This window comes from Gopherus evgoodei, chromosome 20 (genome assembly GCF_007399415.2).
Source record: "Gopherus evgoodei ecotype Sinaloan lineage chromosome 20, rGopEvg1_v1.p, whole genome shotgun sequence".
Lineage (NCBI taxonomy): Eukaryota > Metazoa > Chordata > Testudines > Testudinidae > Gopherus > Gopherus evgoodei.
Genome location: NC_044341.1, coordinates 10287203 through 10312184, shown reverse-complemented (window position 1 = coordinate 10312184; position 24982 = coordinate 10287203). Strand labels below are relative to the sequence as shown.

The 24982-nt window shown below is 55.4% G+C and overlaps 2 protein-coding genes across 8 annotated transcripts in view; both read right to left on the bottom strand.

Moving 5' to 3' along the window:
• Positions 1-3251: 3251 nt before the first annotated feature.
• The window catches only part of ZDHHC18 (zinc finger DHHC-type containing 18), a 56500-nt gene continuing 34769 nt past the window's right edge, over positions 3252-24982 (bottom strand). For 2 of the 7 annotated variants that reach the window (XM_030538740.1, XM_030538746.1), the window contains one exon: positions 19755-19843. Coding sequence is in view for 3 of the 7 variants with exons in the window: in XM_030538737.1 (XP_030394597.1) it covers positions 4004-4189 (186 nt within the window). In the remaining 4 variants the exon portion in view is untranslated. Of the gene's footprint in view, positions 4190-19668; positions 19844-19876; positions 20113-24982 lie in introns of those variants that run through there. The other 5 variants (XM_030538737.1, XM_030538744.1, XM_030538738.1 and 2 more) reach the window with 5 other exon arrangements.
• Positions 21030-22579, bottom strand: SFN (stratifin). The gene has a single exon (XM_030538751.1). The coding sequence runs from the start codon at positions 22405-22407 to the stop codon at positions 21667-21669; it is 741 nt and encodes a 246-aa protein (XP_030394611.1). The 5' UTR covers positions 22408-22579; the 3' UTR covers positions 21030-21666.

The window sequence follows — 24982 nt, the reverse complement described above, 5'->3', positions numbered from 1 at the left end:
GGCTTGAGTCCGTCTCTAGTATATTCAAACATGGGACCCGCAAGACAGGATCTGGCCAGCGACCCATCGAGTTGGATGTCTTGCCTCCAACAGTGGCCACTACTTGGTGCTTTGGAAGTAGGTGGGAAAAAGCAAGATGCATCTGATCAACTGCATGATGCCATGTGGGAGAGATTCTTCCCTTGGCTGCAGGTCTGGATGACATCCAGTGCCATCCAGAGAAACGATCAGTGAGAGGCAGGAGCATGTGGTGGTGCAGAACTTCCCATCCATTGCTTCTGCTCATGTGCCTGCAGCACCTGCCTGATTTCTCACTGGCGGATACAGAAACTGCTTGAAAGGCATCTCAGCCTTCCCACCCACAGATTTGAATGGGGAGTGGGGGATGTTTCCTGCCTCTCTTCTTCTCCTCACCATTTCCATGTGGGACCCAGGAAACCTGGATCTCTCTGCCTAATCACCCCCCACCTTTTAGAGGATGAAGAGAATTAGCAACAGATCAGATTCTCACAGGGCAAACAACCTCTGCTGGGGCTCATCTGGAAACAACAGAAGATGCTCTGGCATGCAGATTAACGACACTGGGAGCTGGTACAGGGCAAGGAATGAAATGTTCTGCCTGGAGTGACTCAAACTACCTGAAGCCCGGGTGAGAATAGCCTAATCTCCAGCACACTGGTGCTGGGAATTTCACTAGAGAGCTGAGAAATCTCTCACACCATTCACAGTGCGAGGTGATCAAAGCCACCAGCTCGGCTGAGCTCAGGCTTCCATACAGGGTGGGTGAAGAGCAGGGCAAGGATCAGTGGGGTTCTGGGTGAGCTTCTGTGGAGACCTCTCATTGTGAGTGGCCACTCAACCATGTCCACCCACCAGGGGTATTTGGGAGAGGTGTGGACCCAATGAGATATCATCCGCCATTGTGGGAGAGGGAGATGGAAGGTTTCCCTTGAGTTATCAAGTCTATGCATGACAGTGGGGCCCCAGATGGTCATTTCTGTTGCAGCTGCACCCTGGCAAGTCGGTTGGGATAAAATGAGATGTGGGCCAAACCTTTACCCCGGCCCTGAACCTTCAGCCTGTCTGAGGATTGATCGAATTTGGAGATCTCTCCCCATCCCCCCACTCCTTTTCCTTTACTCTTCATGGACCCAAATCTTACAAGAAAGTGACTGAGAATATGTGAGTCCACAGGACAGGGATGTGTGTGACACACACACAAGTATCCAGAGCCAATTCCCAGTGTCCATGACATTCACTTTGATTTTTAAATAAATTTTCTGTTTGACTCTAAACATACCCCTGCGAGCTTGGCAACCCAAACACAACAGCACTGGCCTAGTGTAAGGGGGCAGGTAGTGAAAGTGCCTGGAAATAATGGTGACCCTGAGCCTGGTAGATCACAGCTTCTTAACGTGAAGGCTGCAGGGATATCCCACAACTCCCTCTGTGTTCAGCTCTCCAAGAGCCTCTAAGCGTGGCAGCCAGCTCTGTGCTGGGAAGGAGCTATGCTGACTGCCAGCTGCAGCTGCTCGGCATTAGAAGGACATGAGGGTTGCGGGTGGAACTGGATCTGGATCCTAGGACCACATCTTCCCCTTGTCCTAACGAGGAGCAGGTGCAGCGGGATGCCCTGCACAGACCCAGCAGAGGTGTGTAGATGTTTCTGGGGTTGGGCTGAGCTTAGCAGTGATGTCTGTACCCTCTCAGGGCAGGTTTACACATAAAATGCGCTCTCCTGCAGACATGCAGCTCCTTAGTGGTCAGGTGCGCATACAGCAGGCAGCATCGCTGGCCCAAGCATTCAAATATCATGAGGATTTTTTTTTAATTGGTTCTTTTTCTTTGCCTTCTGGTCGCTGAGCCTTTAGGCCAGTGGTTTTCAAACTGCGGGTCATGACCCAGTACTGGGTTGTGGAATGTAAGGCACTGGGTCGCGGGGGCTCTGGGCAGTACCACTGACTGGGCCGTTAAAAGTCCCGTCGGCGGTGCTGCCTGGCTCAGGCAGGCTAGTCCCTACCTGTTCTGACACCGCGCTGCGCCCCGGACGTGGCCAGCAGCAGGTCCAGCTCCTAGGTAGGGGGGCCATGGAGCTCCGCGCACTTCCCCCACCTCCATAGGTGCCGACTTCTCCTCTTTCTTGTGGGCGCTTGAACTCCCCTCTGCCCCTGGCGCCACCCCTACTCCACCCCTTCCATGAGGCTCTACCCCAATTCCAACCTCTTCCCCAAAGTCCCTGCCTCAACTCCACCCTCTCCCTGCCCCTATTCCAACTCCTTCCCCAAATCCCTGCCCCAGCCCCGCCTCCTCCCCTGAGCACACCACGTTCCTGCCCCCCCCCCCCGAGCGTGCTAATGGCCAGGCAGGAAGCCCTGGGAGATAGGCAGAGAAGCGGAGACATGGCGAGTTCAGGGGAGGAGGAAGTGGGGCAGGGCGAGGTGGGAAGCTTGGCTGCCGGGGGTGCAGCGCACCCACTAATTTTTCCCTGTGGGTGCTCCAGCTCCGGAGCACCCGTGAAGTCAATGCCTGTGCCCACCCCGAGCACTGGCTTCGCACTTCCATTGGGAGCTGGAGGGGGATGCCTGCACCTAGGAGCCAGACCTGCTGCTGGCCGCTTCCGAGGCAAACATGGTCCACGATGCCTGGACAGGCAGGAAGCCTGCCTTAGCATCCCCACTGCACCACGGACCGGGAGCTGCCCAAGATAAGCCTGTGCCCCAACCCTGCACCTGAATCCCCTGCCCCAACCCTGAGCCCCCCCAAACCCAGAGCCCCCTCCTGCACCCCAAACCCTTCATCCACAGCCCCACCCCAGAGCCTGCACCCCCAGCCCAGAGCCCTGACCCCCTCCCACACCCCAACCGCCAGCCCTACCAAACCCAAAGCCCCCTCCTGCACCCCAAATCCCTCATCTCGTAGCCATCACCCCCACATCCAAACCCTCTGCCCCACCCTGAGCCCCCCCACACCCCAAACCCCTCATCCCCAGCCCTGTTGGGTTGTGAGGATCAACAATTTTCTTCAGCTGGGTCGCCAGAAAAAAAGTTTGAAAACCACTGCTTTAGGCTGCACCCAGGCCATGGTCTCAGCCTTCCTCCACAGCCATGAGGGCAAGAGACTTTTATTGTTAATGAAAGCTGAGAGTCTCGCAGAATCACCTGGCTCCAGGAGCTGGGGCTTTCTGCAAAACACCAAGTATCACATATCAGAGTGTTAGTCTGTATCCACAAAAACAACGAGGAGTCCAGTGGCACCTTATAGATTAACAGATTTATTGATTAAAATCACGAGAACTGGGCAAACTTTACAGCAAAAGAAAAAGCGAGGACCCGTTGCCTTGCTCATCTACAGGCCGCTGCTTGTATTCAGCCCAACTGGCTCCCGTATAATAGGAGAGTGAGGGCAGGGCGTATATGTTAATAGCACCAGGACACAGAGCACAAGGAGATGTTGTCTTTAGGGTACCGAAGTGGACTGGTTGATTAGTAAAACAATGGTCATGAGGCGGCAAAGCACGTGGTGTGTAGGAGATGGCTTGTGTTTAAAATCCAGCAGGAGGCTTCCCTGGTGCAACCTCCCATGGGAAAGAAGCGGCAGCCTCCCTCCCTCTGGATAGGTTTGCTTCTGGGAGGGGAGGAGGAGAGGCTTGGAGGGCTTTGTGACAGCAGCCAGGCCAGCTGAGCTCCAAACCCTGTCCCCTGGCCTCCCACCCTCCTGTTCCCCAGTCACCCACTCAGAAGAGCCCATGGTTAATATCCTTCCTCCTCAGGCACAATGACAGCTGAGCATCCTGAACCTATGAGAATGAGTCATGGCCTTTTTTGTGGCTGAGCCTGGGGTGGAGGAGGGATGGGAAACATTCCCAGCTATGAAAGGGGGAAAGGCAGAAAGAGATAACATCCTTCCTTTCCTGTAGTGTTAACAACCAGAGGAGGTGGAGACAATAGGCCTCCTGCAGTTGGGCCTGGGGCTGCTTCCTGCCAGGACCATCCAGAGCTGCCTTTTACTGACCCACGATCAGCCACCTTGACATCAGCCACACAAAGGCCACCTTCAAAGACAGGCTCTGTCCTGCATGCAGCCTGGCCGTCCAGAAGCTCCAGATCCTATTCACCCTCCAGCTATTTATGGGTTCCCTCTTCCCGAGCTGGCGATTTCTGCTGTTGTGGAGAAGGCAAGGAAACAAGACCTGATTTGGAACAAAGATAATGTCATTAATTTAGCAAGACAAGAGAGCAAATAAAAGATATTCCCTCACCCACCTTGTCTCTCTCATATCCTGGGACCGACAGGGTTACAACACTGTGAACAATCATTAATTCAGAAGTTTGCTTACAGGGAGCAGAGCTGACTAAATTACATGGTTTTTTTCAGTGTGTTGTAGACATGTTGGTCCCAGGATACTAGGGAGACGAGGTGGGTGAGGGAATATCTTCGACTGGACCAGCTTCTGTTGATCAAAGAGACAAGCTTTTGAGCCACACAGAACTTTTGTTCAGCTCAGAAACCAGCAGAAGAGTTCTGTGTAGTTCAAAAGCTTGTCTCGTTCATCAACCGAAGTTGGTGCAATCAGAGATTCCCTCATCCACCTTGTCTCTGAAAATTATTTGCTGTCTTTCACTCTTTGCGAGAGAGCTTTACTATATGGAGGAAAGAGTCCTATGGCACCTTATAGACTAAGGGCTTGTCTACATCAGAAAGTTGCAGCGCTGGTGAGGGAGTTACAGCGCTGCAACTTTGAAGGTGTACACATCTGCAGGGCACCACCAGCGCTGCAACTCCCTGTTTGCAGCGCTGGCCATACTCCTGTTTTGTCTCGGGTGTAGAGGATCCAGCGCTGGTGATCCAGCGCTGGTAATCCAATGTAGACAGTTACCAGCGCTTTTCTTGACCTCCGTGGAAGGAGGAAGCCTCTGGTAATCAAGCTGGTTTCCTTTCCCGGTTTGCTCTCTCGGTCCCGGAGCCAGCCAGCAAACCGCAGGGAAGGAGACCTGCTTGCTCGGGGTTCCGGGACCGAGAGAGCAAACCGGGAACGCCGCGGTTTGCTCTCTCGGTCCCGGAGCCAGCCAGCAAACCGCAGGGAAGGAGACCTGCTTGCTCGGGGTTCCGGGACCGAGAGAGCAAACCGGGAACGCCGCGGTTTGCTCTCTCGGTCCCGGAGCCACCCAGCAAACCGCAGGGAAGGAGACCTGCTTGCTCGGGGTTCCGGGACCGAGAGAGCAAACCGGGAACGCCGCGGTTTGCTCTCTCGGTCCCGGAACCCCGAGCAAGCAGGTCTCCTTCCCTGCGGTTTGCTGGGTGGCTCCGGGACCGAGAGAGCAAACCGCGGCGTTCCCGGTTTGCTCTCTCGGTCCCGGAACCCCGAGCAAGCAGTTCTCCTTCCCTGCGGTTTGCTGGGTGGCTCCGGGACCGAGAGAGCAAACCGCGGCGTTCCCGGTTTGCTCTCTCGGTCCCGGAACCCCGAGCAAGCAGGTCTCCTTCCCTGCGGTTTGCTGGGTGGCTCCGGGACCGAGAGAGCAAACCGCGGCGAAGCTGGTTTCCTTTCCCGGTTTGCTCTCTCGGTCCCGGAACCCCCCTTGAAGCCGCCCAACAGCGCTGCAGCGTGGCCACATCTAACACCACTTGCAGCGCTGGTTGCTGTAAGTGTGGCCACTCTGCAGCGCTGGCCCTATACAGCTGTACTAATACAGCTGTAACAACCAGCGCTGCAAAATTTTAGATGTAGACATGGCCTAAGGGTATGTCTACATCTACAATTTTGCAGCGCTGGTTGTTACAGCTGTATTAGTACAGCTGTATAGGGCCAGCGCTGCAGAGTGGCCACACTTACAGCAACCAGCGCTGCAAGTGGTGTTAGATGTGGCCACGCTGCAGCGCTGTTGCACACCGCGGGGAAGGAGACCTTCTTGGGGGGGGGGTCGGGGAACGCCAGAGCACACCGTGGGGAAGGAGACCTGCTTGGAGGGGGGGGGTCGGGGAACGCCAGAGCACACCACGGGGCTGGATACCTGCTTGGAGGGGGGGTCGGGGAACGCCAGAGCACACCGCGGGGCTGGATACCTGCTGGGGGGGGGGGTCGGGGAATGCCAGAGCACACCGCGGGGCTGGATACCTGCTTGGAGGGTGGGGGTCGGGGAACGCCAGAGCAAACCGCGGGGAAGGAGACCTGCTTGGAGGGGGGGGTCGGGGAACGCCAGAGCACACCGCGGGGCTGGATACCTGCTTGGGGGGGGGGGTGTCGGGGAACGCCAGAGCACACCGCGGGGCTGGAGACCTGCTTGGAGGGGGGGTTGGAGAACGCCAGAGCACACCGCGGGGAAGGAGACCTGCTTGGAGGGGGGGGGTCGGGGAACGCCAGAGCACACCGCGGGGCTGGATACCTGCTGGGCGGGGGGGTCGGGGAACGCCAGAGCACACCGCGGGGCTGGATACCTGCTTGGAGGGGGGGGGGTCGGGGAACGCCAGAGCACACCGCGGGGCTGGATACCTGCTTGGAGGGGGGGGTTGGAGAACGCCAGAGCACACCGCGGGGCTGGAGACCTGCTTGGAGGGGGGGGTCGGGGAACGCCAGAGCAAACCGCGGGGAAGGAGACCTGCTTGGAGGGGGGGTCGGGGAACGCCAGAGCACACCGCGGGGCTGGATACCTGCTTGGGGGGGGGGTCGGGGAACGCCAGAGCACACCGCGGGGCTGGAGACCTGCTTGGGGGGGGGGGTTGGAGAACGCCAGAGCACACCGCGGGGAAGGAGACCTGCTTGGAGGGGGGGTCGGGGAACGCCAGAGCACACCGCGGGGCTGGATACCTGCTTGGAGGGGGGGGTCGGGGAATGCCAGAGCACACCGCGGGGCTGGAGACCTGCTTGGAGGGGGGGGGGTCGGGGAACGCCAGAGCACACCGCGGGGCTGGATACCTGCTTGGAGGGGGGGGGGTCGGAGAACGCCAGAGCACACCGCGGGGCTGGATACCTGCTTGGAGGGGGGGGGGGGGTCGGAGAACGCCAGAGCACACCGCGGGGCTGGATACCTGCTTGGAGGGGGGGTCGGGCAACGCCAGAGCACACCGCGGGGCTGGATACCTGCTTGGAGGGGGGGGGGGGGTCGGGGAACGCTAGAGCACACCGCGGGGAAGGAGACCTGCTTGGAGGGCAGTGGAGTTTGCTTAATTACCAGAGAGGCTTCCTCAGGTATGCTGGGATACCTGCTTATTCCACGGAGGTCAACAAAAACGCTGGTGAGTGTCTACACCTGATGACCAGCGCTGGTGATCCAGCGCTGGATCCTGTACACCCGAGGCACGACCGGGTGTACGGCCAGCGCTGCAAACAGGGAGTTGCAGCGCTGGTAATGCCCTGCAGGTGTGTACACATCCTAAGTTGCAGCGCTGTAACCCCCTCACCAGCGCTGCAACTTTGTAGTGTAGACAAGGCCTAACAGATGTATTGGAGCATGAGCTTTGGTGGGTGAATACGTGACAGGCGTCTGACGAAGTGGGGATTCACCCACAAAAGCTCATGCTCCAATACGTCTGTTAGTCTATAAGGTGCCCCAGGACTCTTTGCTGCTTTTACAGATCCAGACTAACATGGCCACCCCTCTGATCTATGTAGGAGTTGCTTCTATCTGCCAATGACAGGCAGCTGCCTCTGGGGCAGAACATAGCAGCTGCGTAAGAGCGTGCAGCAACACTACGTATCAGTTTAGAACAGGACGTGGAGAAGCCGATCCCAGCCAGTAGCGAGGTAGTCTGAGCAATTGGTGGCTGAATGGAGTGAAGATGGAAGGTGAGCAGAAGAAAGGGGCTGGGACTTATTCTATTGTCTATTTTGGAGGGGTCTTTTTAGTCAAAATGGGGACAGTGGCCCAGTGATTAGTGTGCTAGTCAGGCACTCGGGAGACCCTGTTCCGCCACAGACTCCTTGGGCAAGTCACTTAGGCCGGGTCTATACTTAAAAGTTAGAGCGACGAAACTCCAGTGCTGAGGGGTGTGAAAATTCACCTCCCCAAGCGCTGCAGCTATGCTGACCCGACTCCAGTGGAGAGGTGGCTACGTCGACGGAAGAATTCTTCTGGCAGTGTAGTTACTGCCCCTCAGGGAGGAGGATTTCCTACCGCAGAAGAAAACCCCCCTTCCATTGCTGTTGGCAGTGTCTCCACTCCAGCAGTGCAGCTGGAGCCCTGGCCCTGGGCTGCTGGCGTGCCCGTAGTGTGGACAGTCGCTTGGTGCCTCATCCCCATGTTCCAGATGGGGAACTAATAGCAGTGCCCTGCCTCCCAGGGATGCTGTGAGGATGAATACATCAGACAGTGGGGTGCTCAGTCAGATACAATGGAAATGAGGGCCAGGTACATCCCAAAGATAAAGAGAAAGAGGGTAGTCTTATGAATAAGGCACGAGCCAGGGGACACTGGAGATCTGGGATCAGTCCCAATTCTGCCACAGACCTTGGGGCAAGTCACTTGACCCTGTCTTTGCTTCAGTTTCCCCATCTGTAAAACAGGGGCTAATTGTCTTTCCCTGTCTCCCTGGGGGCTTGTGAGGCTAGATTCACTGCTGTGTCTGAGGCCCATGCAAACTGGTGATGGGGGTCAGAGAAGGCTCTTGACATCGAGTATCAAAGCTGTTCCTTTGGGCTTGTGACTCAGAGCCAGGCATTCGCAGTGACTCCCACCAAGGCAGGTTTTCCCTCCCACAAAGGCTGTCTCCGTGTTTCACCTCGCTCCCTAGCTTCTCTGGAAAGGGCTCCCTGTAAGCACAAGGCTGTCAGAGTTTGACACCCTCGTGGGTCAGGACTGTTTGTTGTAGTAACCAGAGCCTCAGGAAAATGCCTGAACAGCTCAGTTGTTTGCAGTGTTGTCGCCGTGTTGCGCCCAGGATATGAGAGACATGAGATGGGTGAGGTAATATCTTTTATTGGCCCGAGCGAGACCAGCGCCATGTCTCCTTGAAGAGCTCAGCTCAGAGCTGAGGGTGAAAGGGTAGTCCCTGGGGTAACGTCTGACTAACCCCGCCCGGCCCAGCTGAGATCAGCAGCTTTGTATGTCATTCGTGGACTTGTCAGCTCCTGTACACCCCTCCTGCCCAGCATGCTGTTAGCACTGAGCAAGCAGGAAGGAAACCTGCAGTGTGGCATTGCATGGTGAGGTTAGTGCCCGCCAAGTGCGTCCCAGCTCTGGACTGCTAGGCGCTGGCAGCTCAGGGACTGAAAGCGAATGCAGCAAGCGCTTTGATGCCTCCGGTTCCTGTGGCACCTCTCCTCGCAAGCTGCATGCACATAGCACCGCTGCCACGCCCTCTGCTCGGCTGGATGGGAGTGCACACCGCTGCTTCTTCCCACAATCCAGCCCAACTCTCCTAGCCTCTCAGGCCTCCTGGATTGCACCCTTTTACCCCATCAGCCTACCCACTGCAAATGCACCAGCCACTGTCCTCTGCCAATTCCCTTCCGTCCACACCCTCCACCCCCCCCACAGCTTTTCCAGTCCTGGGCGCCCTGCACCACTCTGCCAGTGCACCACAATCCTGACCTCTTGCACACTCTGCTCTTCTAGACCTGGGCAAATAATATGTTCAGCTGTCCATCTCTAGAAAGATATTCAGATCATCTTCACACTGGACTATCCCTGTGGCACCACAGGGACGCCTTACATTCCCCGTGAACACAGACACTAGACCGCATTAGGTTCCCCTAAAGTGGGGACAGCTGCCAGAAAGATCACCCCGGGCTGAAATTAGGGGCGGCCTGGGTGAAACGCAAAAGATACGTTTGATAGAGGCGATGGGGAGTCAGTCCTCATTCACCTACCTAATGCCCACTGATGGGCCTCACCCACCAATTCAACCATGCGACGACTCATTAAAAACCAGCTCCTGGAAAGTGAGGCATAAAACAGGCAGGTGCAATCAGTCTTCTGTGGGTGGCTGAAGGACTTTCTGATCTGCAGCATCCATCACTCTACCCTAAAAAAGCTGCAACGCTGCAATAATTGGTGACATGACCAGGGTCTGCTATAGACTGAGTTAAAATCACCATGTTCCCTCGCTGTGGGTGCCGTGGGGCAGCAGGGGGGTGGAGATGGGGAGTGAAAGATGCTGGCATCTGCCTCTCTTAGTCTGAGCAGTTTGGTTTGAGCCTGGTGAGTGTCACCCCCCAGCTCCTTGGGAAGGTGGCTCTTTGGCTAGGGGACAAAGGAGTCTAGTAGCCAGAGGCCAGGCCTGGGAACCAGGAACTCCCAAGTTCTAGCTCCTGGTTGTGACCTTGGGTACGTCACCTTTTTCCCTGCCTGACAAATAGCACTTGAGCCTCTCCCCCCCACAAGGGAGCGGGAGGACGTAGGGCCTGGGACGTGCTCTGAGGATGACTCCGCTCAGGATGGGGGCAGAGGGCTAGTCCCTAAGAGGAAGCCAAGCCAAAACTGCCTTCTCATGCAGGCGCATTGGCTCAGCAGATTGGTGTTCTTCCAGATTGGGGGAATTCTTGCTGTCGCTCCTGAGACGCAGAGGGGGGTTGAGATTAATATACTGAGTTTCAAGGCCTCACTCTGCTCGGGGCCCCAGCTTCACGCAGTGATGTCCTGTAGCCTCCTCCCACGTTTCTGTGCCGGGGAAGCAGACAACTCCGGCACCTTTGCCTCTCTGCAGCTGTTGCAGCCAGACAGCAGGGGGCACTCCTGGCTCGCTGCTCTCTGGGTGCTGCTAATGCAACCTCCACGTGTCCTGGTGCGCCGGGATCCACTAAAACCAGGGGCGGGGGTCATGGGGGAGCAGCTGCTTGACTGTGGGAAGCGCTTTCCCCTGCAGACCTAGGCTACTGCACCATTTCTGGAGATGGCTGTGTGCAGTCTGAGGGCCCACCCCCAGTTCTCATGCCATAGGCACATAAAGCCAGTGTACGGAAGAAACACACACACACCCTGCCCCATGAACAGGAGAGAGGTGACAGGGTGCTATGGCAAATGCCTCAAATAACAACGGAAAAGACCTGTGGGTCCCGTACAGTCCACCGCCCTTGCAGACTCGTGGTGGGCTCAGCCCCTACACTGGTCCCTCAGTGTCCCCAGAGATGGGGCTGCTACCTTCTCACAAGGGGCCACGCCTCCACAGCTCCTTCGGCTTCACAGTCAGGAACGGTTTCCTGCCTGCAGGTCCCTGTTCTGGGGGCTGGAGCTCACCTGTGAGCAATGCACAGCATTCCTGGAGCATTGCTGAGTGGGGTGAGGAATGCTGCTGGCTTTGATGCCGGGAAGATCTTGGGATGATTCCAAGCAGGGAATCGGTTCATTTCTTCCAGGCTCCTGCAGGCATCAACACGTCCCTTGGCGCCCACTTGGCAGTGGAGATGCAGCTGATCTTATACAAATATGTATCTTAGCAGCCTGGCTGGAATTTCTGCATAGTCCACTCCTTTTGCAGGCTGGGGAGGAGGCTCTGGCTTTCGTGCCGTCTTATTACTCCGCAGGTGCCACAAGATGGGGTGTGTGTGAGAGCCACAAGAGGGCGCTGTGTGTGTGTGTGTGTGTGTGTGCACATGCACACACGCCACAAGGGGAGTGCTCTGTGTGTGTGTGTGCGTTGCACAGCAAGGGCAGTGTTTTATAGGGAGTAATTGTACCATGCAGTAAATTTTTTGCTAGGATAAAATTGCTCAGTGCAGGGTCTTCTTCAGGGCCCCACTAGCCTTGTGACAATACAGGAGGCTTGGTCATGAAAAGGGGGGGGAGAGGGGGGTCTCCATGGATTGCATCTCGCCTCACAGCTGTTGTACCCTAAGCAAGTATTTGGAAGGTGCTGGGTTACCAGTGCTGCAGTCTAGGGCTCTCAGATGCTGTAGCTGAGCTGGGCCCAGGTCAGGCTGCGACTGAGAGCTGGCGATGCCAGCACTGGTATCAAACTGCACTTCAGCCTTCCTCACAGCCACGCCCAGCTGTTCCCTGGTGCCGGCTTGGTCACAGTGGGGCTGATACTGACTAATGGCAGCGGTTGCTCTCTGGATCGGAGCAATACCAAGCCCTGTGCTGCTGTGGAGCGTTAGAGGGTCAGCAATGATCTCGGGGCCAAACGGCCGTTCAATGACAATTAGCTGAAAAAGCTCCGAGTGCATTTTTGGGTCTTGCACCCTGGTACACGTGTTGCTGTGGCTAGGAGGGGCCTGCTCAGGTCTCAGCCTCAGCCAGTGCCCAATGGCTGGGCAGCACTTTTGGGGCGAGGGTGTTGGGCAGAATCCCAACAGGGTCCCTAAACAGGCTGCAGCCCACGTGTGACATCTGTCCTCATACCCGAGAGCATCCTCTACTCTGACCTGGCCAGCCAAGTGCTGGGGGCGGGGAGGGTCTGGGGCATAGAGACCCTCTCCTCTCTGGGCTGGCGTTTCCAGAAACCCAGGAATCTCTGCAGTCCCGTTGAGAATAACCAGCTGCACGTTATTGCTAGTTGGGCTTATGTCCAGTATGGCATGGCCTGAACTGCAGCCTGCCTCCTCTTCCTATCGCCCCCCCCGTGGGACAAATTTGGCAGGTTTGATCTGGATCCAGAGCTGATCTCTGGGGCTAATTCAGATTAAGACTGAAATCCATCTAATTTAGAACACCTCAAGAATGGCTCGGAGCAGGATTGGGCCCCGGCTCTGAGGCTCGGCAGTTCCGCGTCACAGTGGCTTGGCCAAACCTCTTGCTCAGGGCTACTTGGTGTGGGGTTGTTGTGGGAGCCTGTCCAAGGCACAGTACGTCAGCCGGTGTTGTGGGAATTGGACCGGGAAAAGCAGCCCAGACACAAGAGAGAGAGAGAGAGTGTGTGTGTGTGTGTGTGTGTGTGTGTCCCCAATCCTGGGGGCTCCTGGAGGAGGCCAGTGCTCTCCTTCCTCCACAGGAGCCTAGGGAGCTGGCAGGTGGCCATGCCCCTGAGGCCCCAGCCATGGTTGCCCGCGTCTCCCCAGGTGCAGCCAGTACCAAAAGCGGGTGAGTTTCACTCAGTTTCAGCTTCTGTGCCCTAGCTGCCTCCTCCTCTGCCCCCCACCTGCTTGCTGCAAAGAGCTGTGTTAGCGGGGCCGGGGTGTGTGGAACGTCCCATGTGCTGAGCCCACACAAAATGCTTCCTAGCGGCTTTGCCGCTGAGCTCCGGCCCTGCGGCACATCCTGGGAAAAGCTGCAAGACCGGCTCTGAGTACGGCGAGCAGCGACGCCCACCCTGCCCAGCAACACTGTAATTTCGGCTCTGTCGAAACCCAGCACTGTGGCTCACACCTCAGCACCTTATTAACCCTTCAAAGTCAGGCTAGTCCTTAGCTGGCTAGCACCTGGGCACCGGGGGGGCACTGAGCTGGAGCTAATCCCACCTTGCCCTCCCTGATCACCAGCCTGTGAGCTCTGCAGCCAGTCCTGGCTTCATCCCCAGGCCCAGAGGAGCAGGGAGCTCACAGAAACAGTAGCAAGGCTGGACTGGTGGGTCCCCATTCCCCACAGTGGGCGGGGGCCCATGTCCTGTGTGGTCTGCTCGATCTACACTACCCAAGAGTGACAATCCCAATTTTCCTTCCCTTACCTCCCACCCTGGCTTGTCCTGCCAGGGCTGCATCCCTTATGTTATATGTGTGCCTTGCTATCAGTCTGTTTTGTTCCCTCCCCCAGACTGTGCCCCACGCGCACCTATTGACTTGGAGTAACTGCCATGTAAGAGCGGGGGCGAGTGGGAGGCTTTGGCTGCTGAGCTGAGAGGCATTCGTGTTTGTTTGGCCCCCCCACCAGGAGACAGGTGAGGCTTTTGGTATGGGGCAAGGAATGCCGGGTGGGGGTGAAATGACTTTCAGGGAGGGGTTGAATTCTTTGTTCATGCTCCCTCTGCTTCCCCCCGCCATCAAGCAAACTGAAAACAATGAGCTGCCCAAATGTGCTTTGCTCCAACTTCTGCTTCTACATCTAGCAGTGCAGTGATATAGTTAAACTAGACATTGATGTTATCAGTAGGTTTCAGAGTCAACACACTTTGAAAAGGAACGGAGCACGGTCACACTACCTCACCAGAATTTGGAGGGGTGTTCAGGCTGTTGGGAGACCTGGCTTAATCAGTTCCATTGGGTTCCCAGCTGGGAGGTTTTGTTTATAACCATAAGGGCTAGAGACTCTCTGTTACACATCTCCCAATTTTAAACTAATCTCCAGTTAGGTGGCCGTGTTCACTCCCTATATGCAGGGTACTGCTAACAGGACATACTGTACTCTGAGACTGTCTCAAAATGTCTTCCACTCGCTGCTAAACACATTTCCCTGTGAGGAAGCTTCTCCTGGTGAGAGTATTCTCATTCTTAGCTCCAGCCCTTTGGGGTGGTAGCCTAGCTAATCACCTTCCTTTCAGATAGCTGATGACCCCCCAGTGGCTTGGTCCTACCAGCGCTTAGCCATGGCTAAGCCAAATCAGCCGTCTATCTTCCTCCATCAACCGACTCCCACCCAGTCATTTCTGTTGCTCTTCTCTGATTCTCCCCCAGCTGTTCAGTAGCTTTCTGGGGATGAGCTGAAATCTGGTCCAGGTGCAGGTGCAGCACAGCTGGGTGCAGAGCAGGACTAGCCCTTTCTTGCGCTGGTGCATTTTGCTTCAGCATGTGTCCCCCGCGCGCGCGCACACACACACACACACACACACACACACACACACACACACACACACACACACACACACACACACACACACAGAGGCCAGGCTGCACGGCCGCCCCATGGTTCCCGTGTTCTGCACCTCCAAGTCCAGGCCTGGCTGGGCATTGCTTTCTGCAGCCCGCCTGCCCCATTGTGAGCAAGTTCAGAACACGGTCCCTTTGAGGGTGCAGCTGACGCCTGCTGTGTCTCTTGCTCACAGTTTTGGTCATTAGGGCCTTGGCTTCATCCAGTCTCCCTTTATAACATGTGCCAGTAACATGCTTCCTGCCCTCATGCCCCTCTTCCAGCCGCTGACAGGCCGTGGCGCTGTGAGTTATTGGACCCCTGGATGAAGGGCTATGGCCCGTGATACACAGGAGCTCAGACAAAATGGTCTAATGGCACCTTCTGGCCACTGAGCCGGTCCCATCGCTCCACTCCAGCACAATGCTCTGACTCATACCACGAAATTCTCCAGCCACTGCCCGGTCTCATCCCGCTGAGCGTTCAGTCCCAAACTGACCAGAGTCATGCCAGAGTAACACACTGGGAGGTGCTAGCAAACGCCAAGGTGGATACAGGGGAGGTGGGATTGGGCTGGGGAGGGAGGGGCAAAGCCATGAGAGATGGTTTAGCAGCTTGGAGGACATCACGGGCCCTGGAAGGAGGGGCAGTAGGAGGCGGTAGTGGGGCCGCTCCAGTCCCAGCACTGACTGCAGGCAGCAGGCTGAGCTCAGCACTGCCCAGGGTGATGCAGCCAGGCAAACAGGTTCTGAGTTACGCAGCCTGGCCTCCCACGACATTACATCAGTGCACCTCCCAGGAAAGCACCAAGGAATCTCACATTCCCTTGTCAGGACCTGGAACTCAGGGAGTCCCAGGGGGAAGGGCTGGGGGCTCCTGGAGTCTCTTCCCAGCACTGCCACTGACTCTGTGAACTGGGTACACTAATGCAACCTCCCTCATAGCGGGCTGTGAAGTCTGATCAATCTTGTGTCTCGCGTGTCCACAGTCCAGCTGACGCGGCCCGTTTCAGTTTCAGAATAATGCATGTCATTACTGTGCAGAGATGGCGCATGCAGCACTAGGCAGCGAGATCAGTGACCCAGTGACAGATGCTGCTGAAACTTTACTGGTGAGCCAGCCCTGGAGATGCTTCATTACACAGGGACAACATGGGCATCCACTCGGCCTGGCCACATCCCTGCAGGGACCTCGTCCAGCAGTGGGAGGGAGCTCACGCTCCATGGCTCATTGGGGCCAGAGGCTTGGTGATGTGGCGACTGGTCTGATAGCAACAAGACTCAGGGTATGGCTACATTTGGAATTTCAAAGCGCTGCCCCAGCAGCGCTGCGGGAGTGCTGCCGCGGCAGCGTTGAGTGTGAGTGTAGTCGGAGCAGCAGCGCTGGGAGCCGCTGATTACACTGAGGCTTTACAGCGCTGTATCTTGCAGCGCTCAGGGGGGTGTTTTTTCACACCCGAACGCGAAAGTTGCAGCGCTGTAAAGTGTGAGTGTAGCCATGGCCTGAGTCAACCAACCTGCGGCGCAAAGGCCAGAAAACAGCCTATGGATGCGACTGACTAAATGGCTACCAACCAGGGGTGGGTTTGACCCAGCAGCCTTAACCCTGATCTCCTGGCTGAGGCAGGCAGCAAGGAAGAGCTGCTGGCCACAGAGATGTCAGCTGTCTAGGAGAGCCGGGGGGACCTGTGACTCAGCTGGGCCAAGGAGAGGAGCCTCTCGTTTAGTGAGGGGCCAGCACCAAGCCCCAGCGTGTCTGTTGAACCCGTCGCTAGCCAGGAGTCCTGGGTCCTTTCCCCACCTCTGCCACTGAGCTGTGCACAGCGCTGGCAGTCACGCCCGTGCCGTACCAATCTCCCCATGCGTTACCGGGGCTAAGGCTCCTCCTCATGGGGGACTTGAGGCTCCATGCAGGCAGGCCCATCAAAGGCATTGGGCTTGTGGCCTGACTGGCTGTGAAGGGCTCATGCCACCCAGCTGGGGGCCTGGGGCCGAGCTTCCCCAGTGCTGGGGCATTGGGCCATAGCTCCCACCCAGCTCGGCTTTGATAAATAATGGGCAATGTCCCTAGAGAAAACATGGCGCAGAGCTGTGCCTTGTCCCGGAATGAACTGCACGAGCCGCTGGGCCTGCTGCTGACCGCACGGCGCTCCCTCCCCAGCCCAGCGAGCGCACAGCGGGGCCAGCATAGGCCAGTGCATGTGCTGCACATTCCTGGGAAGCAGCTGCAAATCTCAACCTGCACACACTGTTCCTGAGGGCTGCACGGCTGCGCTCGCAGCCCTCTGCGCTTAATGGGCCCTCAACAGCCGCTGCACCCAAGGGCCTGCCAAGACCGTCCCATCCGCCAAGAGCTGCAGGGTGGAGCCTCAGCCACATACTTGGGCTGGAAGGAGCCCGGCAGGGGTGTGGCTGGAGATGAAATTGGCACAAGGTGCTGAGCTCAGCTACAGCATCACAAGCCGGCAGCTCTGCAGGGAATGTTCTGTGCTGATGTTAGTGCTGAGCTCGGCACAAATCGCCTGGCTCCCCGGTGGATGCCCAGACTGGTTTGGTCACACAACGCTCTCCCGCCCCTGGGCTGGTAAAGCAAAGGCCAGCGCATAGTGGCTCAGCATGTGGGCCTGGGGGCACCTTCTGCTCACTTTACAGGGCCAGAGCCTGTTTTCTGGCCTCATGGCTAGTAGCCCCTTTAATGTCCCTGGGCTGACTCTCCCTAGTAGGAGGAGCAGGGCGTAGCCCGGAATACTGGCCCACTCATTGCCTGCTGCGGCACATGGGGAGGGGCTTTGTGCAGCAGCTGCAGAAGCCTGAGCGATTGGTTTGACTGTCAGCCCCCTCCCTAAGAGAATGTGGCGTTCCTGGGGGCAAGGCAGGATAGGTGGTTTTGGTTTGGGGTTCAGCTCTGGGCCAGGAGTCAGGAGATCCACCTGCTCTTGGCTCCTCTGCTGACTCTGGGGACGCCTTGAGCAAGTCTCTGCCCTGCTGTGCCTGAGTTTTCATTTTGTGGCCATTAGGTATTGCCTTGTCCCAATGCTTACCCATGAGACACTCAGCTGGCCGTCTGCCAGAGACACCAGCTGTTCAGAGCGGCTTTTCGGGAGCTGGGGGGCCACCACTAGGTTCCCAGACTGCAAGGAATGATCAGCTCTTGGTGGTCTGTAAAGGGTACCGGTGGCAGGCCTTTGGCATTACTGGTGCAGAATGCCTTGACTCCCACTGCTGCTACCCCAGTGCAGCTGAGGCAGGAATTTACTTCTCGCCACTTGCCACTGAGCCGCAGCAATGCTGAATGGCGCCAAAGGCTGGAAGCTCACTGCATGCAGCCAGGGTCGGCGCTTCCATTTAGGCAATCTAGGCGGTCGCCTAGGGCGCCAGGATTTGGGAAGGCAGCAATTCGGCAGCGGGGGGGTCCTTCCGCACTCTGGGTCGTCGTCAGCAATTCTGTGAGGGTCCTTCACTCGCTCCGGGACCCGCCACCGAAGTGCCCCGGAGACTGGGAGCGCAGAAGGACCCCCCACACACAGAATTGCCGCCAACAACCGGGAGCGCAGAAGGACCCCCGCCTAGGGCGCCAAAAACCCTGGCGCTGCTCCTGCATGCAGCTGTAACGGCACCGAGCGTCTCCTCCCAGCTGCAAAGTGCAGCCTCGGTGGGGAGTTAGACCCCAAATTCTTTTATGGGTGCTGGGCAGCCGGATCTCATCTCACAGGCAACTCCACAACCCTCAATGACCACAAACGCCAGGAGCTTGGTATGTGTCTCCCCAAAAGATGCATCCTCCATCAGACGGCAGGTTCTGCACTGACTCAGCGGCTCACTGGACTCCCTCTATCATCAATGCAGCTCACACGTAGACAGGCCCGTGGTGCCTAACCCTGCTCAACCAGCCCTACGTGACAAGGTGATAAAATGCCAGTCGCCGCCTGTGCTCTGTCTACACTGGCACTCTCAGCAGCACTAGTGATGGTGGGAGAGCTACAGAAAGGCTAGTGTGGGCTGGGCCTATTGACTCACCACTGCCACTATCTTCCCATCCAAATGCCGGCCCAGCCCAGCTCTGCTCTGCTTGAGCCGATGAGCTCACAGCCCAAGGTGGCATGACTCTCTTTTATAGTAATGATTTGTCAAGTTGAAACTAGTGGAGGGCAAAAGCTGAACTCGATACAGTCTGTCAGCTACACCCATTCTCCAAAGGAATGAGCTGGAAAAGTGCCAGATTAATAACCGCTGAGCTTTCCTGGGCTCCTATGCATCCTCCCCAGAAGCCCCTCGGCTCTGCCGTGTCTTAGGTAGGTTTGCAGCCCAAGGAATCCAAGCTCCAAATGTTCCTTTCCTCTCTAGCTGAGGACTCAGGAAGCTGGCACTGCAAGGAGAGTGGTGGGTGGAAATCCTACTCTGTCAGCACCCCCTTCCCGTCGGGCATTAGCGCAGCCACTGATGTCGCCCATAAAACGTCTTGGTGACGCTAGGCTTGACTCTGATTTCCCTTTCTCTGCATTGACCCCTCATTGAGCTTGTGAGTCTAGGGCTCTACTGGTGCTTTTTAATGAAAAGCAGAACAGTTTAGAAGTGGGCTCAATAGTTATTAATGCTGGGCGTTCAGCCTAGACTAAAGCTACAGCCGCCTGCTTGGAGTAAACCAGAGGGCCTGATCACTCATGGGCATTAAAGCTGCCCTGGCATGTTCTCCTCATGGCACTGCTTACTGCATTCAGCCTCCCTCCGTTTCCCCTGCATTTCCAACTGGATGCAGTATTTGTCTTCCACCCTAGGCTGTTGTGTTATATCGCTGTGCGCTGCTAAACGCATCCTGCCTTCCGTTCCAGAGGTGTGAAGGTGTCCACGTGTAAGGCCCTTTGGGATCCTGAGTGCTAGTGATCCTGACAGCTATGGGAGATCATTGTCATTGACAGCAGCTTATTCTGTGAGCAGACAAGCCCCTGCTTGTGGTCTGTGAAATCCAAACATCCCCAGCTGCCGTCCACCCCACTGCCATCTGCGAACACAAATGAACACACTTCAACAGTTCTTTCTTTAATGCTGTTACTGAAGGATGCCTAAGACTGGACCCTTGTGACCTTCCTTGTGACTTGCTCATGAGCCCACGGCACGTTCATACGGCTGAGAAATGGGTACATTTTGTGCTGGCAGTTTAGCAGCTGCTCCCATGTGAAATCCTGAAATCGCCCACATCTGGAGGAGGAAAACAGCACGGTAAACTGTTGCCCAACACGCCCTTACACAGAACTTAGCACCTGGTGTAGACAAAGTAAGTTGTGTTTACTTACATGTAGGCTGGTCAGGATCAGCCCTGGGGAGGACCCTAAAGGCTCCCAGCTAGTTGCAAAATCTTCTTAAGAACTTTTCTATGTACACGTTGCACCAGTCTGGGTTTTCTGAGTTAGTTACACCGGACAGACCCATGTGGTCACTCTCCTTTCGGTCTGAGCCGCTGATTTCAGCTTAATTTAAACATCATCTTAATTAATTTACACTTAAACCCAAATAAGCCTGTTTTTTACCCAATTTAAGTGTCCCCACTACAGGGGTTTGCTACCGTTAAACTCCATCCATTTAAAATAACCACTTTAGTTGGGCTAGTGCCAGTATCTCATGTAGACAAGCCCTGCATCTCTGGAATCTGGCATAAGGCTTCTAATTAGGTTCAGGGTTTCTGACCCCTAGTTCCAGGGACAAAGCTACAGGAGTAGAAGTGAATTGGAATCATAGCCATGGGGGCTTGCTATGCAGAGAAGGACCATACCAAGGTGTGGGGGCTGCGAGCAGAGCTGGGTGTGATGCTTAGTGCTATGGGGGTTTTAGTTGCAGGAATACACAGAATAGTGGCTGTTTTTTAAAACCAGTATTATTGGCAACAGCTGGGTGTGGGGGAGGGGGGGTCATGCCACCTGGCACTGGAGATGGCCTGAAGAAGGGTCACTGATGCTGTTCCTTTCAGGTGGGTGAGGGGATCCTGCTTACCCATTCATGAGTCATTCAGAGTCCCTCCTCGCAGGGAAAGCTTCTGCTCCTCCACCCTACCTATTCCTATCACTTATCAAATGTAACCAGGTCTCACATCATGTTGGTCTCTCTGTGGGCACAACCTGCTCACAAGGCTTACTGGAGCCTCGCTCCTCTGCTCGGGTCCAGCACTCATGCACAGAGTGACTACAGGCAGCTTGGCGTGCACGAACCTGCCTGGAAAAGTACCGCGCTCACTCCCTGCTTAAACTTGAGCATGCCAGGAACTCCCTCTCCTCTTCCAGTGCATTGAAAACACATGCTCTGCGGTGTGCCAGGCAGTGCTGGCCATGCCCTGGCAAGGCCATGCCACACACCGAGATGCAGTAAAGAAGTGACTACGAGGACTACAAAGGCAGGAGTGTAAGTACAGTTTTATTGGAGAGGGACAGGCAGGCAGTGGCTTTGGCAATACACAAATACAGGAGGCACCTCAAGTTTGTCATTCTTAACCCACGACAAAGAACCCCCATGGCCCGACACCTCCAGCTTCCTACTGACTGCAAGGAATACCCAGTAGGCTGGAGAGGAACCCTGCAGAATACGTCACTACAGAAAGCAAAGGAAAGCGCACTCTCTAGCTGCGATCGACTAGGTGTTGGTATCTTTACCCTGAAAACCAAACTCAGCTTCCCCCTTTTTAAATGGTAAGTGCCAGGAGGCACCCCAGGCCCCAATGCTGGGGGGATGAGGAACCCCTGGTGTTACTGACAATGTGTGGGACACCCAGGTTTGTGTGAAGCTATTAGTGCTCTTCCCCAGCAGGAAGATCACAAGAAATGTGGAAGGGGGGCGGGGGAAGGGTCAGAGAAGGGGGAATTGTCCCAAAGCTGCCATGAGAAAAGGCAAGATAAAACGTGTGAATACCATACGCACAGACCAGTCAGTCCCCTTTGCTGTTGGAATCCAGGCAGAGCTTCTGGGAGCCGAGACGTGTCTTACAAAAAAGGAGGAGGGACAGGGAGAGTGACCATAGCTTGATGGGCTGCAGTTCAGTTCTTAGGCTCTTCCCCGGCTTCTCCACCGTCTTCTCCCGCACACTCTGCCGTCCATAATGTAAGGTTGTCCCTGAGCAGCTGCATGATGAGGGTGCTATCCTTGTACGAGTCTTCACTGAGTGTGTGGAGGTCTCCCATAGCTTCATCGAACGTGGTTTTGGCCAGCGTGATGGCCTGCTCTGGGGCGTTGGCGATCTCGTAATGGAAGACGGAGAAATTGAGGGCAAGCCCCAGGCGGATGGGGTTCGTGGGCTGCATCTCCTTCTTGCTGATGTCCATTGCTTCCTGGTAAGCTTTCTGAGCATTTTCTATGGTGTCTTTGCGCTCATCCCCAGTGGCTACCTCGGCCAGGTATCGGAAGTAGTCTCCCTTCATCTTCAGGTAGAAGACTTTGCTCTCTGCATCGCTGGCTTTCTTAATGAGATACTTGTCCAGCAGCCCCAGGACAATGTTGCAGACATCTTTCAGCTCCCCCTCCACCTTCTCCCGGTATTCATTCACCAGCTGCGCTTTGTCATCACCCTCTTCAGTCTTGTGCTCGATGCTGGAGATGACCCTCCAGGCAGATCTCTGGCATCCCACCACGTTCTTATAGGCGACGGAGAGGAGGTTGCGCTCCTCATTGGAGAGCTCGTCCCCATGCTCCACCACTGCCTTCATGAAATCAGCCATGTCCTCGTAACGCTCGGCCTGCTCGGCCAGCTTGGCTTTCTGCACCTGGTGGTTCCTCGCCATGGCTGGGAGCGCTGGTGGAAAGGAGACCGCTTTGCGAGGAGGCTGGTTTGAAAAGGAGCAGCAGTCACCCTGGGAGCCTTCCGAGTCTCTGTTCAGCTCTGCTGATGGGATCGGCTTTTGGCTTGGCGTCTCAGCCTGGAGCAACGACTAGGCGTGGCAGAGAAGCTCTCAATGAACCCCTCCCCCCACTTCCTCCCAGACGGTGCTCTCCTTAAAAGGAAAACTGCAGTGATTCACCTTGGAGCTAAATGGATTATGCACCAGCCAATGTCAGAGAAATCCACCTTAATGCAAGGCCCCCTCCCTGAGACCTGCTGGGCAGGAGGCTGGTACCCGGCACAGAGGTCTTGCTGTTTGGTTCCAGTTTGCATGGCTGACTCTTCCTGCTGTCATAATTGACCCCCTTTTTGGCAACCAACGACTTCCTAGGCCATGGAGCGTGAGCTAGAGGAGGCCCCTCCTGATCAGAGTTAGGCTCTCTGCCAGGGTGTCGGGGAGAATCTTGCCCCACTGCTGTCCCTGTTCTCTAGCTGGATAGAGGCCATCAAGCCCTGGGATGGCTGATCCTGCAGCTTCCAACAGCCCTAAACTCACCTTCCAGAATCTCTCAAACATTTTATCATTTTAAGCTTGACATAAATGCTGGGAGATTTCGGATGCAGCTCTTCGTCCCACTAATGTCCTCAGTGGTGCCTCGCAGGGGAACCTGGTGGCAGATCAGTGGCAGAAGTGGCAAGAGGCAGTGAACAAGCTACTAAACCAAAGGTGGCCAAGCAGCTGCAGCGTTATGGGGCAGAGTTCCAAAAATGCGGCTTCTGTTCCAAAATGCTGGCAGGTCTACAGGGCTCTTCAATTCCACAAGGCCCCAGTATTTATCCCCATTGTACAGCTCGGGAACCAAAGTAGAGAGGGTAAGTGACTTGTCCAAATCCACAGAAGTTTAGGAGGATTTTTGTTTTTCTTTCTTTCGTAAAGGAGTGAGATTAGAATGAAGGAATTTCTGGCTCCTAATCTTATGCTCAAATAGTATTTCAAATTGAAGTCCTCTTACTTCTGTTAAAACTGAACCGTATGTATCAGAGCTGACCTGTGTTTCCCTAGGCATACGTTTACGGGCAACTAGGAAGGCGTAGAAAGAAGCCACCTTCTACTTGTGTCTGTCCAGCCCAAAGCTGTCTACTGAGCAAAGGAGCAGGCTAGCACTGCATGGTTAAACAAACCTGCACTGCCTGTCTGAGGTGTTGGGGGGAGAAAACTTCCACGACTGCTAAGTTCATTTTTAAATCACCTCTGCCACTTTCCCTTGAGGGAGACTAGTGTCAGAGAGAACATGATGATATTGTCCAAGTTGGCTGCACACCACTCTCTGGAAGCATGTTCAAGAGTCGGACTGACCGTGGGAGGGTGGGGGACAGTAATGTTTAAAGTAGCCCCCCCATTTCAGGATGGTGTACTTGTGTGACTCGATGTTAAATACCTCAGATGAGAGGCAGCACCATTCCCCACTACAAACATCAGTGAAACAGAAATTTTGCTTTAAAATAAGAGCTTCTAAAGCCACTTCCTAACAGCATGGCTCATCATGCGAGAGGCAGGGAACACAGCTCGGATCTAAATGCAGGAGGGGATTGTGGCTGTTGAAAGGGTGTACTTGAGACACAGACATCTCTTTGTCAAATAAAAGCTACCTTGTATCGTATCCTCCAGCCGATTGTTAAACCAGGCCTTTCTCCATTTACTGCTCATTCTTCTTTTTGATTACATTGAAGATGTTTGAAAAACAATTTCTGCGATTGCTTGGCTGCTTTGTAATTAGTTACTCCGATTAGAATCTGTGTCTCACGATACACTGAAGTTTCACTCTCAAACTGATTAAGCCTGTTCCCACTTGCTAGGAGCTGACTGCTTTTCTGTCTGATGCTGCCTGAAGGCTTCATGACAAATTCACGGCACTGAAACCTGCCTTAATCACTTGCCTTATCTGCTCCATGGATACAGCTGGTGTAGCATGGGGAGCAGAGGGAAGGGTGGGGTCGGTAACTCAGCTGTCCCAGTTTGAAGGTACATTGTTATAGCTGCATGACTCACTGATTTACTCATCTGTGCAAACAGCTGCGGAGTGTCTCCTCCAGCTGATGCCGTGAGCCCTTCGCTGCAGAAGGTCCCTGTCCCTGCTGGGTAAAGCCAGATGGGAATAGCATGGCCCAGCGTGGCTCTTGCTCTCATGCTGGTTTTTAAGGGTTAAGGAAAACCCACTACTGAGGCTTGAAACTAACTTTCCTGGGCCTAGACATGGGATTAACACTGCATGGTGGACTCTCTAGCTAACTAAGGTACGTATCTGGCGTCTTTTACCATCCTATCAGATCACCTCACACACAATCTTCCCCATCTTCACACCGCTCATGTGCCATGAGAAAGTGCCATTATTGCCATTTTATAGAGGGGGAGCTGAGGCACAGAAACTAGTGCCATTTTCAAAAGTGCTTTTGAAAATCCAACTGCAAGTGACTTGCCCGAGGTCACAGAGCAAGGACTCAAACCCAGTCTCCCAAGTTCCAGCCCAGAGCTCTAG